Raw genomic sequence first — 15593 nt, forward strand, 5'->3', positions numbered from 1 at the left:
ATGACCAGGCTGCAGACGGGGACGCTCGTTCAGTGCACACCCTACGCCACCTTGCACGGTGGTCCTGAGCAAGGGCCCCACAAACCTAAACGCCGAGGCTGGTCCAGGTAAGGCTATTCCTGCTGCCGTAACCACACAGGCGCCAGCTAATGGCATGTCCTCTGCCCAGGCAGACGGAGCAGCTGCTCGGGGACAAAGCTCTTGGCTCCTTCCTCATCCGCCTCAGTGACCGGGCCACCGGCTACATCCTGTCCTACAGGTAAGAGAGGGAGCCCTCTGCGGGGGCCTGGCCGGCTCGGGCTCTTGGAACCAGCCCTGCAGATAAGCCTGGAGGCCCCACCAGCCTAGACGCCCGGCTCTCGCAGGGCCCTGGCTCCCTCTGTCATGCACCCCGTGCCTGCCAGACATTTCCTGAGGGGTGCTGGCCATTTGCTGGGATGGAGACCCAGCTGTCAGAGGGGGTTGCCATGAGAGGTTGGGGCAAGCTTCCCGGAGGGACGCTCCGAGCCCAGCATCGAGGAAGAGCAGCAGCGAACTAGGCAGAGGGGAGGTGCGGCTGGGGTCTGGGGAGCATCCCCGGTAGTGGGGACTGCATGGGCACAGGTGCAGAGGCGCGGCTCCTGGGGTGCCCGGCGTGGGTGGGCACGGGAGCTGGACTCCACCTGCCAGCAGTGTGGGGGATCAGGGTGGACCAGCGAGGCTGCCTCGGACAAGGGCACGGTTGGGGGGGACCTCACTCTGTATTTATCATCAGCAGCCTCAGGCCACAAGCGCTTGTGTTGCAGGGGGGGTGACCGCTGCCGACACTTCGTCATCACCCAGCTCTCAAACCGGCGCTACCTCGTCTCGGGGGACACCCGCAGCCACGGCAGCCTGGCCGAGCTGGTGCGGCATTACCAGGATGTGCAATTTGAGCCCTTTGGGGAGACGCTGGCTGCTGCCTGTCCCCGGGTAGGCACGCCTCTTCCCCGGGGCAGGGGTGGCAGGCGGGGGCCACGTGCCTTTTCCTCCCCATCCACTGCCGCCCGGGTCCCTCGCGAAGGGGAGACGAAGGGGAGGCCGTGTGTCCCCCCAGCTCAGGGACCTGGTGGGTGTGTGTCAGTCCCTCGCCAGCCAGCTTGGCGGGCGGGCTCGCCGGCAGGGGGTGTGTGACCACACGCCTGCTGTGCCCCTACCGCCCGCAGCCAGAGGACAATGACCTGTACGATGCCATCACGCTGGGCCTTCGCCAGCCCAGCCCGGGCCTGGAAAAGCCGCCGGCCATGGTGTCCACCACGGAGGTTGCGGACAGGGCCGCCAGCCCCCGCCCCCCGCCGAAGCCCCAGGTGTCCTTCCTGCCCACGAGGAAGAACCCGGACGGGCGTCCCAAGAACGTGTCGGGGGAGGAGAGCATGGAGGTGAGGGGACCTGGGCGCCAGACCGGGGTGGCGGGTGCCACGCCATGCCTCAGGCTGCAGCGGGTGAGCGCCATGCCCAGAGCGGCACCCGCCCAGCCGGGCCGCCAGGTGGCTCGCCTGTGCCAGGCCTGCCGCTGGCCGCTGGATGTGGTCACACCTTGGCTTGGCCTTTCTAGATGGGTGACTTCAGGTAAGTCCCATCGTCGCTCTGAGCCTCGGTTTACCGATCCTGTGGTTCCTGCGAGCCGTCAATGACAGAACGGATGCGAAACGCCGGAAGTCCCTCTGTAAACTGTAGAGCGGGGGGCCTGTCAGTCAAGGCCTCGCTCTCTTCCACGGCGGCTCCCGGGGTCCGACCCCGCGCCGGGGCCTCGCCTGGCCGTTCCCGCCGCCCGCGCGCTCCTCCCAGCCACGCTTCGCGCTCACAGCACCTCGTTCTCTGCGTCGCTGTCACCTCAGAAGGACACCCGAACCGTGGACACAGCCCCCTCCCCACCTCCGCTCCGCGCTCAGGCCTGACGGCGCGCTCCCCCGCGACACGTCCCCGTCCCTGTCCCCAACGTCACCGCGGCCTCGTCACACCGTGGGGCGGAGTGTGGTCGCCTGCTCCCTGTGGCGTATGGCCCCCCGCGGGGCGGCGTGGGGCGTTCCACGCACTTGCCCTGCCTCTGCTGGACGGACACGCACGATCGGCTTGGGGGGGCCGTTCTGAGGGCCGCCCCGGAGGCAGCATGGGCTCGGGCGGGGGGACCGCTGGTGACCCCAGACTCGGAATGCCACCGCAAGGCCGTGCTCAGTCCCGCGCGGCCGCTAGCCGTGGCCACCCCGCATGGGACGGTCGGGTAAACCGAGGCCAAGAGGCGGGTCTCGGCTCAGCGGAGCTTCGGTTCACCCGACGACCTCCTCGAGGCTCTGTCCCTCTCCCTCCAGGTCCCCATCGAGGTGCCCCCCCTCCCCAAGAGGAGCGCCTCCCTTCTGGACGAGTCTTTCGGAGGCACCAGCAACGTCGTCTACGCGGACCTGAGGAAGCGGAATCAGATGCGGCTGGGGCGGGGTGCGGAGGGGTCCGGCGAGCAGGGGCAGGGGCCGGCGGGCAGCCGGGCCTGCTCCCCAGGCAAGGAGGCCCCGAGGAGCCCCCTCGACGGGGGCCAGAGCGCGCCTGCCCTCGCTGCGGGGGACCCAGGCCGGGGCCCTGCAGTGTCTCCCACCTCCTGGGGCCTCCTCCTGCCCCCTGGTTCTGAGGCTCTGGGACCCTCGGCTGCTTCCTGGAGCCAGGGGTCTCCGAAGCTGCGCCACAGGGCCCAGCCCTGCTCCCAAGGCCGTTGTGCAGACGCCTACGAACTCGTCCAGACAGCAGCCCCGGAGGAGGCCGGGGATGCGGCCGACCAAGGCGCCTACCAGCAGATCCCAGTCCACTGGGGCGGCTCTGCCCGGCCCCCCTACCCTGGGGCCAGTCTCACATGCAGAGAGCTGTCGAGATCCCCAGACTGTGGCTACGAGGGGACCCCCGAGCTCCCGGAGCCCAGGAACGCTTATGAACTAATCCCAGCAGCCAAGAGCAGGGACGCCGGGCGGACGCAAAAGGTGGGTTCGGGGGGGCTGGGTGCTTGCCGGCCCTGAGGGGACAACTGGCGGTAGAAGGGACATGGCCTTGGTCGCCGCCCCTGCCCCAAGGCGCCCAGAACTTCCCAGCCCTGACAGGTGCTTCGAGGCGGTGGGAGAGGCTGCCCTAGACGTGGGTGTGAGATGGAGGCTTCCAGGTCCTTCTGAGGTCTTTTTCTGCAGCAGAGCCTGACTCCCTGTCCCTCCCTGTCCCTCCCTGTCCCTCCCTCTTGGCTGCTGCAGGGGGTCTTGGCTCCGGGTCTGACCTGTCAGGGCTCAGCCACTCCCGGGCCATGTGGCTTTGGGCAAGACGGTTTCCCTGGCAATTGAAGGATGGCAGATTTAGCAAGATGAAACCCAGGAGCCCAGTTAACTTGAATTCCAGATAAACAACCGGTAATTTTTTTCCAAGCACAAGTACGTCCCAAGGACTGCAATCATTTTTCAATTATTCGAAAACTCAAAGTTACCTGGGCATTCTGCATTCTTATGTAGCAACACTGCCCGGGACCTCCAGTCCCTCATCTGTAGAGTGGCTGGTCCTCAAGCTGTGTCCAGGGGCGGCTGCCCAGAGGATGCTGCTGGACAGCTGCTTGTGCTCAGGACACAGCCCGGGATGGCTCCAGTGAACAGAGCTGCTATACTGAGGGTTTCTGATAAGGAAGGAGGAGGGGGGAAGTGGGGAGCAGAATGGCGACGGGGGGGAGGTTGCTCAGCGGTTCCCTCCTGAGCCCCGAAACCTCTGCCCAGAGCTGGGGCGGATGAGCAGGGAGGGTGCACCCCATGGGGACAGCCCCAGGCCTCGGCACATGCGGACCTCTCCGGTCTGAACAGTGAAACCTGCCCCCAGCTAAGGGGACTTCACAGGAAGCTCTGGCAGCTGCCCCAGGGGCCGGGCTGTGCCCACACGCCCGGGACGGGGCGGCCTCCTGGGACTGTGGGCGGTCAGCCCCAGGAACCACAGGAGCCACATCTCGTGTCTGCTTCTGCCCCGGCTGCGAAGCCCCGTCCTGCCTGGTCCCTGGTGGCGCCGTGGACAGCCCCACCCCACTACACCGAGGGCACTCCTGCGTCCCAGGACCTGGCTAGGCAAAGAGCTCTGGGGATTAGGGGGCCCCAGGGCCCTCCGGGGAGGGAAGGGGGCCTGGTGGAAAGCCCACCGGTCCCCCCGCCCCCCATGCCGAAGGACCTCCCATACCCGGCCACCCTGCCCTGTCCAGGGGCCCTGGCTGCAGCGTCTTGTCCCTCCGTGCAGCCTGACAAGCCCCGGAGGTTCTTCTTTGTGGACAAGAAGCACCGAGCCTGAGGGCCTGGCTTCCAGCAGCCCACAGCCCGGGATTCCGGTCATGCAGCCAGGGACGCCCAGCTCACCGGAAGGTGGCCCCCAGCCCGTCAGACCCCCCAGCCTGCGGCAGAGCCGGACTCAGAGACGGGCCTTCTGGCTGCCTGCTGCTCGGGCTGCGTCCGGTCCCCCAGGGCCTGTCACCCACCGGGGAAGGAGATCAAGGCCGCAGAGGAGCCGACTCACGCCCTCCCCTCCGAGACCCTGGCCCAGCAGGCAGCCCACCTCCGGAGCCCCGAGGGCCCTGCCCAGCACCAGCTCTGGATGTGGGGACACGCCTGGCCTATGGCCACCATCAGGCCAGGCTGCTCGGCCTGGATCCCCTTCCTCTGTCCCACGGGCCCTCTTCCCCATGTCCCCACCTCCCTACAGGGGACAGCTTGCTGCTCCCCGCCCTGCCCCAGGCAGAGCTGGCTCAATCCCCATGGGCGGGGAGCGCCCCCTCCAGAGGCCTCTGGGGTTGTCAGGACTACGTACGGCGACCAGCCTGGGCCTGACGCAGGGCGGGCGCCCACAAATGTTCACGGGAACTAGTGCCGTCACGGGGGGCAGGGGCACGACGCTCGCCTGACAACAGGCACCGAAAGGCGTGAGGGCCCGAGGCGGGGAGGCGGCGCCAGCCCGGAGGTGACGGCGGGCGGTGGGTCCAGGCCCAGGGGGACAGGGACCGGGGAGCATGTCCTAATGCAGACACACACGGCACGGGGACAGGAAAGGCTTTTACTACCAGGAGTTCACGAGTCTGTGGGCGGCACACACCAGCGAGGGTTGCACGTGGCGGGGAAGGGGGGACAGGGACGGCGAGGCGTGGAGAAAGATTGCATAGCTCGGTAACCCCGTTCTCTCTCGTTTTTCCCCCACGTCGCCTTGGGCGGCCTGGGTGTCTCTATAACTGTGACAAGTCTGTACGACCCACCCCCGTTAGGTGTTCTTCCTTCCCCTCCCGGGGACCATTGCTGATGGGGAGAGGGCCATGGTACAGGGAGGTCAGGGGACAGAGGGCGGGGCTGTGGGCCTGGGGAGGCCCCGCCCCTCACCCCCTTCCCTGCTGCAGGATTTTTTGCTGATAGGGCCAAGGAAATGTTCGTGGGTGCAAACCCGGAGGCCGCGGCGCCAGTCCTGGGAGCCTGGAGGTCACGATTAGACAGACAGCAAAGCAGGATGGTGGGCTTCTGGGCCCCTGCGACCTCGGCAGTGACCTCAGATCCGGATGTGGAAGGTGCTGGAAAGAAAGAGCGGGAGAGCGTGAGAGGCCTGGGCTGGGGCTACAGGGCCTGTCGGGGAAAAGCCAGCCTGGCCCTGCCCGGCCCTGCCCGGCCCCGACAGCTCTGGGGGACGCAGGACGCAGTCGGCCCACGCCGAGGGAAGGCAGGCTCGTGGACCGGCCGTGCCAAGTCCCACCCCAACATCACCGGAGGCCCCAGGTCTTTGCCCTCGGCCTGCAGGGGACAGGGGACTTCCCTGGCTGCACAGGGCCTGCGGGCACCTCTGTTCTCGTGGGCGGTGACGGCCGGCCTGCGTGGGGTCCCGGGAGGCCAGGACGTGAGCTGCGGCCCCCGCGCTCAGCTTCCCTCCCAAGCCAGCCCCCGGCGGCACCTGAGGAAGTCAGGGGCCTTGGCGATCATGTCCTCGAAGTCGGCGAAGCCCAGCTTGCCGTCGCCGTCCAGGTCGGCCTCCTCGATGACCTTGTCACACACGAGCACCACCTCGTCCTCGTCCAGCTCCGACTTGGTGAGCCGGCCCAGCGTCAGCTCCAAGTCCTCCTTGCAGATGAAGTTGTCGGTGTTGAAGTCTGCGGGGCGGGGGGCAGGGACGCTCAGGCCAGGGCTGTGTCACCTCCGAGTGGTCACACGTGTACACCCGGCAGCCTCCCCACACGCGCTCTGGGGACGCCGGCTCCTGGGACAGTTCAGCCGTCCAAATCCAAGGCCTCCTGGGAATCTGACCCCGTGTTCCCTCGAGAGCTAAGGAAACCGAGGCGAGAGAGGCCGAGTGGCCGCATCGAGGTCAGAGGGCTGCCTGGGGGACGGTGACCAGGCCTGCGTGATGCTAAGACAATTTTCTCAGCTCTCCCATTTGCTCTGGTCCCCAGCCAGACTCGCGGTCGGGGACGCACGGGCCCCTCCGTGGGCGGCCCCCACGGCCGGCTTCTGTGCACAGAGCGGGCAGCATGGCTTGGCGCTGCCCCTCGACACAGGCTGGGCACAGCGACCCTACCTTCCTGCTGCCCGCCCGACCCAAGGACCAGGCCGTCACGCAGGAGGGCCCTTCCCATCGACCCGTCCAGCAGACCTCGCTCCTCCTCCCGCTTTGGTTCGACATCCCCTCCTGGTTGGGGGGAGCTTCCTAGACCTACGGGCCCCCGCCCTGAGTGCCCCGCCCACTGGCCAAACCCGACGTGACAGCTCAAGTGAGTGTCGCAGGCTCCAGCTCATTTCATTCTCAAAACAAGGCGGGTGCAACTAGGGTCCCTTCTGCACAGGTGACACGACACTGGAAAGGGCGAGTGACCTGCGGGGGTCACGTCCCTGGTCAGTGGCGCATCCCGGAGCCCAGGTTCCTGGCAGGTGGCCCCCATTCATCTGCACTGTGGACTCCTGGGCAGCGTGGGGAGGGTACATCGGTGTCCTCGGGGTGCCCAGCAAGCTCTGGGGGAGAGACTGCTGGCAGATGGGCTGGCTGGACGCCCGCAGGGCTGGTGACATGGGATCCTGGGCCCACTTTATGTGAGAAGGTGCGGTTTCAGGCCCCCAGCTGCCCTCCCCCACTCCACCCCAGCCAGGCGCGCGAGGGCTCCCAGTCCTCCCATCACGGGCCCCTACGCCCGGCTCTGCACGGTGTTTTCTCTGCAGAAAACAGCCCTGCCCAGGAGCAAGGCCACAGGGTCCAGACTAGAGGGGTGATGTGCGGAATTCAGGGTTTTATGGAGCAGCAGGCATGGTTTGTGGTGGGGAGACAGTGCAGGTTCTGTGTCTGAGCTGCAAACACACGTGGCTGCACAGATGAGTCTAAACCAAAGTCCTCTGGTACCTGGCGGTCGACATGCTGGGGACAGGTGTGTCTGTGGCTCCTCTGGTCAAGGACGGGTCCCCGCCCCTCCCTGGGCCTCAGTGTCCCTGTCTGGGGACTGTCTGAGGACTGGACGCAGCGGGAGTGAAGCCTCTGGACTTTGTGGTGCCTGGCGCCCTCTGGTGGCCGGAAAGGGGGAATGGCGGATCCAGGGCCGGGTGAGGTGAGGTGGCCTCACCTCGGCCAGAGTGTGTCCTATGGGGGCCTCAGTGCCTAGCTGAGGCCTCACCTTGTGACCCCAGGACGCCTGCGACCCTTCAAGAGCACAGAGCTGCTCGGCCCACCTGCAGCCCTGCAGTGGCCCCCCACGGGCATCGCTGTCCAGGGGCTCTCCTCTTCCATCTGCTCCCAGGACCCCGCAAAATCCCCAGTGTCCTGGTTGTGACTGGCCACCCAGCTGGGCTGACACTCTCGTACTGGGGACGCAGGTGTCCCACTGTCCTCCAGGGCTGAGCCGGCGGGAACCGGATGGCCCGATGGGCCGAGTACCGCCCCACACAGCGTCCCCGTTACCGTAGATCTTGAAGGCGTAGTTGGCCTTGAGCTCGCGGGGAGCCGACTCGCAGAGCACGGAGAACATGTCCACAAAGTCGTTGAAGGTGAGGTTCCCGTCGCCGTCCTCAGAGAAAGCCTCCACGATCCGCTCCTTGAAGGGGTTCTCCTGCAGAGAGAGCCACAGCGATCGCCTGGGGCCAGGCGGACCGGAGGGCTCCAGGCCGGACAGCTGACGGCCTACGTGACGCTGGATGAGTGGCCTCATCCCCCGGCCTCAGCTCCCCCATCTGTAAAATGGAAATAATAACTGCACCCACTTAACCGGGCCGTGAGGGGACGGAGTGAGTTGCCGTAGGGAAGGTGTGATGCCGGCGCCCGCAGGAGCTCTGTGTCAGGTCATGTCACATTGTCACTGAACGAGACAAGTGGCGAGAGTCGGAGAGCCCATCGGACCCCAGGCCAGCAAACGCCCAGCTCCTGCGAATTCTCCTCCGTCGGCCACCGACTCCCTCCCTGACCTCAGGTCACTCAGGGCCATCTCTCCTGTCGCCCTCCACCCCACTCTGTGCCCAGCCTGGGTGGCCCGGGAGGCTCAGAGATGACCACGTGGCTCCTGCCTGAGCGCCCGAGACCTTCCAGGGACCCTGAGCCTGCTCGCAAGCCCCTGTCCAGGCCAGGCTGGCCACTTGCCCAGGGCCGCACCTGGCCTCACTGTCCTTCAGGACTTGAGGCCACAGCCAGGACACAGGCCCCAGGTGGATGGATCCATGAGGTGAACCCAGAGCCACACGTGAGGGCTGTGTGCCAAGTGCCGCGCCACGTGGCGGAGGGCATCTGACGTGTGTCGTGGGTGAGGCACTCGTGAAAGAAGCCTTCACGTCAAACGCACGTGTGCTCTGAGCGCCAGCGGCATCGGGCCCTCCCGGGAGCCTGTTGGGGAACGGTCACGGGCCCCCAGACCTCGGAACCCGAGCCGGCATTTTGACCAGGTCCCCGGGTGACCCCTGTGCACACTGGAGTCGAAGAGGGAAGCCGTGGGCCACCGTGCATGACAGGCCACGGCCAGACAAGGCGGGAGAGAGAGAGGACCCGAGAAAGCAGGCACCAGGACTGTCAAGCACGGGGGGCTGGCCATCCGACAAAGGGGCAGGCGGCCAACGCAGGCCCAGGGCGCTGTGGGCAGGACCAGTCACGGCAGCCCCACGCCTTGCCGAGGTGAGGAAGCCGAGGCCAAGAGAGGCTCGGTGAGCCCCTGGAGGCCACTCAACCGCCGAGCCCCACGCAGAGGGGCGGGCCCTGTCCCCCAGCCCGCCCGCCCTCACCTACCCGGAGCTCCGGCATCTGGATGATGAGGCTCATGGGCACGTGGACGATGGGGCTCTTCCTGTAGTCCATGGGGACGAGGTTGGGAGCCAGCTCGTAGAACCGTGCGTGCAGCCTGCGAGGGGGCAGGGGGAACGTGCGTGGGGTGGCGACCCCAGCCCCCAGCAGCCCGCGCCCGCCAGCGGCTAAGAGCCCCACGGGCAGCACCCAGAACGGACTGGCCGCACCGACACACACGAGTGCGAAATCTCGTGACACAACACACCAGGACATCAAGGCCAGGGGCACTTGACAGAGTCTGCCCTCGGGACGAAGTGGGATTTATTCCCGCGATGCGAGGGTAGATCAGTGTGGGGAAGTCTGACTACAGAACGTCTCAAGAGGTCAACTTTTCTGATCGACTCTCTAGCTGCAGTTATGACTAGTTGGCTTCATGGACACAGAAAAACCTGTGGAAAGTGATACACCAAGTATATGCCACACGTTTACAGTGATGGTGCCTGTGAGGCGAGAGTGGACAGGGGTAACTAGAGGTCAACTTCGACTTATTATTACTTCACCTATTTCCAAGTTGTCTAAAATATTTATCGATAAAAATAAAAAGTATTACTTTCGTCAGTAGGAAACAAACTTTACTAAAGCAGAAGCTGAGGACACTCTCTACCGTGAATCAATTCCCCAAATCGTACGTACGTTAAAATACTGCAGACACCCTCATAAAAGCGAGATGCCTACTATTATCATTACGAGTGAAAGTCGACGTCGTGAGTCAAGAAAATAAACGGTATAGTTAACTATTGGCAAGGAGGAGGCAAATTATTATTTGCTAGAAAAACAAAAGTAATCCGTTTGAAAAGTATTTGAATGCGAAAGAGCCCAGCAGCTGTTCTATACTAGTTTTTCTACACGTCGGCATCAGCCTATTCAAAAATATGACATAAAAAGAGATCGAGTCTATGGTCACGCCACCCTGAACACACCCGATCCCGTCTGATCTCAGAAGCCAAGCAGGGTCGGGCCCGGTTAGTACTTGGATGGCAGACAACCTAGGAAGACCAGGCGCTGGAGGAGTTTAAAAAAGACTAATTCCAATACATAAAAAAAAAAAAAAAAAAAAAAAAATCCTAAAATAAACGAAAAAAAACTAAGCATGAAACAAATGTGAAACGTGTAAAGGAAAACCATGACGCTGGACCAAAAGGTAGAAAATATTCAGGGAGTTAGGTGACTCGCTCTCTACTCCTGATGGAAAAGGCTGAATCCTGTGACAGTGACGACCCTCACTTCATTTCTCTGTGGAATGAATATGATCCTAATCTAACTCTGCCAAGGATTTATGTGAGAACTTGCCAACACGACTCAAAAGTTTGTTTGGAAGAATAAATGCAGGAGACTGCGGGACAAACCTGGAAAAAAGGGCATCTGGGGAAACACTGGTCTGTCAGATGTTAAAACACAGTTTAGATCTATGATGAGTAAAACCGTATGGAGCAGACGCTGGCACAGACAAGGCGGCCCTCGACGGGAATGGGCGTGGGTCTGCGAGTAATAGCGTCTGGAAGTGGCGGTCCACATTCATGCCCACCTTTCGTGTAGAGATAATTAAATTAAAGTCATAATTTAAAACGCAGTTGCCAACACTTACGAATGAAAAGATTTTACACACGAAACCTGACCCCAGCCAACAACCTGACCCCCGAGGCAAAAACCAACTGGGGGTCAGGACCACGTGTCCCTGCAGACCCCAGTCCTAACTCCCCTCCCCCCTGTACTGCATGGCTCGTTTGTCTGCAGTGCACCTTGGCCCCTACAGATAGCTGAGTTTGAGACCCTTGGGACATTTAGTAAATGGTTTGGGGACAGAAGACGGGAGCTCATACACGGCTCCCGTAGGTTGGTTCGATACCAATAAAAATCGAAAGCCTTAAAAACGTCTATCCCTTCCGATCCAGAAGTCTCTGTTGGAAATTTATCCCAAGAAATAATCCCAGAGGGGTGGGTTGTGTGTCACGGTGTCACAGGATATTCACCACTAGGCTAGCATGATGGTGAAACGCGGAAAACCGAAATGTCATGTCAAACTAAATGAATTAGGGGCGTGGTGAGACCGTTTGCTTATCTATACAATCTGCCTAAAGAAAAGAAATTTTAAGAGAGTTAAAAAACAACGAGACCCCAATTTTTTGTAAATGCACACAAACGGGAAGAAACAGTGGCATGATATATACCGAAATTAGGTTAAATACACCAAAAGGTTAATCGTCGTTATTTCCGGGGAAGAGAATTAGAGGTCATTTCTTTGTCCTCTCTTGACTGGCTTTATTTTCCTAAATTTTCTACAGTCATCACGTATCCCACGTGGAATAAAAAATTAAGAGTAACTAGAATAGATGATACAAAGTGTTTAAAAGGCAGAGGAAGTTAGAGAGGACAAAGTAACAAAGAAGCAAACGCCGGGCCGCTCGCCCACGCGGCACAGGAGCACAGCCTAACCCTAACCGGGGCGGAGGGGGTGGAGTAAGGGCACTGAGCTCTTACCGACACGAAGGAAGTGGGGGGCTGCTCACTCAGGGTCAGCCGTGGGGGCGCAAGTGCTGGCCCCGAGGGAGCAACTGGACCCACCTAGGGGGTGGGGAGGGGGCAGAGGGAAGCGGTCCCTGGCGGTTATCTGGGACTCTGAGACTTGGGATCACTGGGCTGGGCCCCAAGCTACCAAAGAACCTACTGCTCGGCTTTCCTGACAACACCCAGCGGTGCTCAGGGTGCAGCTCATCCAGGGACCCACCTGGGCGGGGCCAGCGGGACTCAGGGGCCCCTCCGTCAAGTCCCAGAGCCTGCTGTCCTGGCCCCTTGGCAGTGACCCGGGGGTGGACGTCACGATCCCCGCCCATCCATTTTATACAAGAACCAGAGGCCAGGGAGGCTCTGAGCTTGGCCAAGGGCCCAGGGATGCCGATGCCCAGGCCGAGGGGCTCTGCCCCTCACCCTGCCCCTCCAGGTGGTGGAAGCGGGGTGTCCCTGCCCACCCAGGTGACAGGGAGGAAGAGCAGCCTGGGCAGAGACGGAGGCCGAGGGACACTGCCTGCCCCAGCACAGTGCTCAGGGCAGTGACCGCCCAGCCCTCGTGGGAAGCTGCGACAGGCTCTCGCCCCAGCCCAGTGGCCTCCGGGGAAAGTGATCCCAAGACCTGCGGCTCTCAGAGCCACCTGATAGCCTGAGCAGGCGCCAGCTTTCCTACTCACCATCTGGCCCTGGGTGCTCAGGCTGCCAACCCCTCCCCTTCCCATCAAGGCCCCTCCCAATACGGGAGTTGTGTTGGGAAGGGTGAGGGCCTGGTGGACGCCCCGGGCAGTCGGGCGCTGCACGCCACGCCCCTGTCTTTCGGACCTCCCAGAAGCAGGGGGACATCCGAACTGGAACCAGAAGGCGCTGAGGGATCCCCGGTCCAATCATCAGGGACCCCTCCTCTGACAGGTCCCAGGGTGCACAGAACTAGCAAGGGGGCTGGAGTCAGGGGCCAGGGCTTCAGTCCCTGGCTGTGGCACTGGCCCAACTAAGTCCCATCAGTAAAGAGGGGGTGAAATTAGATTCTCCCGTCAGAAGGTGACACTGAGGGTTAAATGGAAATGTGCTTGAGACCACCCAGCACAGCCAGGCCCCTGGCAGAGGGATGTGGGCCTGGGGGGTGGGGGGTGATTCTGAGTGCACGCAGCAGCCTGCACTTGGCTCCTGACACAGAGAGTGCTCCTCCCCAGCCACCACGAGGGGGCCCCGGACCCCAGCCTCCGCCCACCCCGCCCTGCCCGCTCCAAGGGGTGAACGGAAGCCGCACCTACTTGAGGATGTCTTTCTTATTGAAGAATGTACAGTCCTGCGGAGGAAAACGCACAGTCAGTGGTGCTGTGGGCCGGCTCCTCCTTCCACAGACCCGCGTGGGGGGCAGCGCGTGCGGGGAGCAGCCCTGGACGGTGCTGGGGGCGGAGGAGTCACAACCACCCTCCCTGCCCCACGCCCCTGGGGACGGCTGTCCAGTGGGTCGAGGAATCGTCTCCTAAAACTTTAGGCCTGGCCCAGGGGGCTGAGTGCAGACGTGGGAGCTGGGAGGGGGCAGAGCTGGCTGCTTCCGATCTGAGGGGCCAGTGGGTGTCCCGTGGGGTCACCAGGGCAGTGGCTGGGAGACAATTCAGGAGTGAGGATGAATAGTTCACCCCCCGAGAAGAGAGCCTCGCGTCAGTGAGTCTGAGTGGCCGCGGGCAGCAGCCTCGTGCTCAGAGACCGAGCTCTGGGCACACAGGGCGGGGAAGATCAGCATCTACCCAGTGTCTGAAGCCACAGGAATGAACGAGTCACACTGGGAAGGCAGTGGAGAGACTGTGGGGAGGGACTGGTGCCATCTGGACAGGGGCAAGGGCGTCAGCCATTTTCAAAGCCACTCTGGTCCTTGCTAGGTGCAGCCCAAGCTGAAAACCACACCCACTGCCCACGATGGCCACAGGCCTGGTCCAGGGGCTCTGCATATCCAATGTCGTTTAATCGTCCTCGCTAGCCTATGGGGACAGGCACTGTCTCTTCAGCGTATAGATGGGGAAACTGCAACTCTTTGTCCACGAAAAAAGCTGCGATGCGAATTGTGTCCGTTGGAAGAGACAGAGGGGAAGGAGGGGAGGGGCCGAAGGGAGGGGCCGGCAAGGGAGTAGTCAGACCACCAGTCGGGGGGAGACAGGTCTGGCCAGGGCCCTGGCTGTGGAGACAGAGGAGGGGTCCCTGGGGGAGGCCGAGTTACAGGACTTGTCCTTCAGTGGACGCGTGGCCACTGGACAGCAGCTGAGGGGTCTGGGAAACCTGAACCTTCGGAATCACTGGCCCCTGTGGCGGGGAGGGGGACACGAAATGCTGCCGTCACTCACTCGGGTAACTTGGGGTTATCTGCAGACACCCCGGCTGGCCCGGCGGGCTGGACGGAGGGAGGGAGAGGTGAGGCTCTCGGGTTTCACGGTTCTCATTTCTCTTACCCGGCAGGGCCGGCAGGGGCCAGCTGGGCTCTGGCCAAGGCTCCGAGCCCATCACGGGCTCCGAAGGGGAACCCAAGGCCGGCTGGTCTAAGTGGGCACCAGGCTCCTCGCCCCCTCACAGCTCCTCCTCACTCAGCCAGGTCTGCCTGCTCCCTGCGCCCACCTGCGAGCCTCGCCCACGCTGTGCCCCACGTGGAACGCCGCCTGCCGGCCCCTCTGGGCCTGCGTTGTTCCTGAACCTTCTCGGCAAAGCAAGAGCCCCTTCCCTCCTGGTCTCCCACTCCCTCCGCCAGCACACCGTTCACTCGCTGCCTGCCCCTCACGAGACCACACTGGGGGCGAGAAGCACGCGCAGCACCCCCAGACATAAAGACTGAGCCTCAGATTCGTGATTCAAATGCTCGGGTGAGCCTGACAGGGCAGGGTCCTGAACGGCTCCTCGGCCTCTGTTTACCCTTCTGTAAAATGGCGCCAACGACCCAGCTCACGGTGATGTCTCAGAGGTCGACGGTCAGGACGTGAGTCACAGCACCCAGCACGCTTGCTAGATGTGGCTCCGCACTCCTTGGGGCCTCCCGTGGGGCTGAGGACTCTGTCGTTGACGACCGGGGCTTCCGGGAGGAGCGAGGCCTTCCTTTCCCCTCTGCCCACATCACAGGCCCCACGCTTCGAGCCCGACACCCCAACGACACGCATGCGACTATGGAGACCCTACTGGTGTCATCCCTCCCACAGCACACTCCACACAGGTGACAACAGTCTGGCCCTCTGCCTGGGGGAGCGGGAAGGAGGCATCGGAGTGGGGCTTGGAAGGATGTGGCCATCTGGAGGGGAGACATCCCACGGCAGAGACGAAACGGGGGTTCTGGCCTGTGGGGGGACTGCGCACCACGGTGGGTGGCGGGCAGGCTGGCCAGGCTCGGGGGACAAGCCTCGGCTGGGCTTCATCTGCAACCGCGGGAGTTGCGCAGGGGCGGGAGGGCATTGGGGTCTCATCTGGGCAGCTCCCTGGCTCCTGAGGAAGAGGACCTAGAAGGGTCTGAGGGGTGGCTGCTGGGGACCCGAGGGAGCTGGGAGAGGTGACCGTGAAGACTAGTGCCTGGCTGGCCTCCTTGCTCCGAGTACTTCCAGGCTGGAGCCAGAGGGAGAGACCCCAACGGATAAACAAGAGGCTCCCAACTTAAAACCGCGTTGCGGGGCTCACTCCCAAGCCAGGCGGGACCCCAGCTCCGTTCTCCTTTACAGAAGGGGGCTCTCCTGGGCCGCTTCCCCGGGATGTGGGGGTCTCCCCTGCAGCGAAGACTCTGAGGAGTCGCGGCCCAAGGTCACGCTCGGAGTGAAGGCAGACGCCGG

General features: G+C 63.1%; 2 protein-coding genes and 1 pseudogene across 9 annotated transcripts in view; 2 read left to right on the forward strand and 1 right to left on the reverse strand.

Annotated features, from left to right (window-relative positions):
- Positions 1-5468, forward strand: LOC120599322 (SH2 domain-containing protein 7-like). The gene is made up of 6 exons (XM_039858328.1): positions 1-107; positions 170-259; positions 786-951; positions 1185-1397; positions 2328-2981; positions 4255-5468. The coding sequence occupies exons 1-6, from the start codon at positions 1-3 to the stop codon at positions 4303-4305; spliced, it is 1281 nt and encodes a 426-aa protein (XP_039714262.1). The 3' UTR covers positions 4306-5468.
- CIB2 (calcium and integrin binding family member 2) overlaps positions 5048-15593 on the reverse strand; it is a 13444-nt gene continuing 2898 nt past the window's right edge. For 2 of the 8 annotated variants that reach the window (XM_039858416.1, XM_039858412.1), the window contains exons 2-6: positions 13065-13099; positions 9232-9343; positions 7924-8071; positions 5938-6133; positions 5048-5563 (exon numbers count right to left, since the gene is read on the reverse strand). In XM_039858416.1, the coding sequence (XP_039714350.1) occupies positions 5542-5563; positions 5938-6133; positions 7924-8071; positions 9232-9300 (435 nt within the window). In that variant the 5' untranslated portion in view covers positions 9301-9343; positions 13065-13099 and the 3' untranslated portion in view covers positions 5048-5541. Of the gene's footprint in view, positions 5564-5937; positions 6134-7923; positions 8193-9231; positions 9344-11168; positions 11361-13060; positions 13100-14694; positions 15498-15593 lie in introns of those variants that run through there. The other 6 variants (XM_039858417.1, XM_039858415.1, XM_039858420.1 and 3 more) reach the window with 5 other exon arrangements.
- LOC120599446 (uncharacterized) lies at positions 10181-10299 on the forward strand (annotated as a pseudogene).

This window comes from Pteropus medius, unplaced genomic scaffold (genome assembly GCF_902729225.1).
Source record: "Pteropus medius unplaced genomic scaffold, Ma_sr-lr_union100, whole genome shotgun sequence".
Lineage (NCBI taxonomy): Eukaryota > Metazoa > Chordata > Mammalia > Chiroptera > Pteropodidae > Pteropus > Pteropus medius.

Coding starts and splice junctions, on each gene's coding strand:
- LOC120599322 (XM_039858328.1), top strand. CDS start 1: ATGACCAGGCTGCAGACGGGGACGCTCGTTCAGTGCACACCCTACGCC. Junction 952..1,184: donor TGGCTGCTGCCTGTCCCCGG/GTAGGCACGCCT, acceptor TACCGCCCGCAG/CCAGAGGACAATGACCTGTA. Junction 2,982..4,254: donor ACGCCGGGCGGACGCAAAAG/GTGGGTTCGGGG, acceptor CCCTCCGTGCAG/CCTGACAAGCCCCGGAGGTT.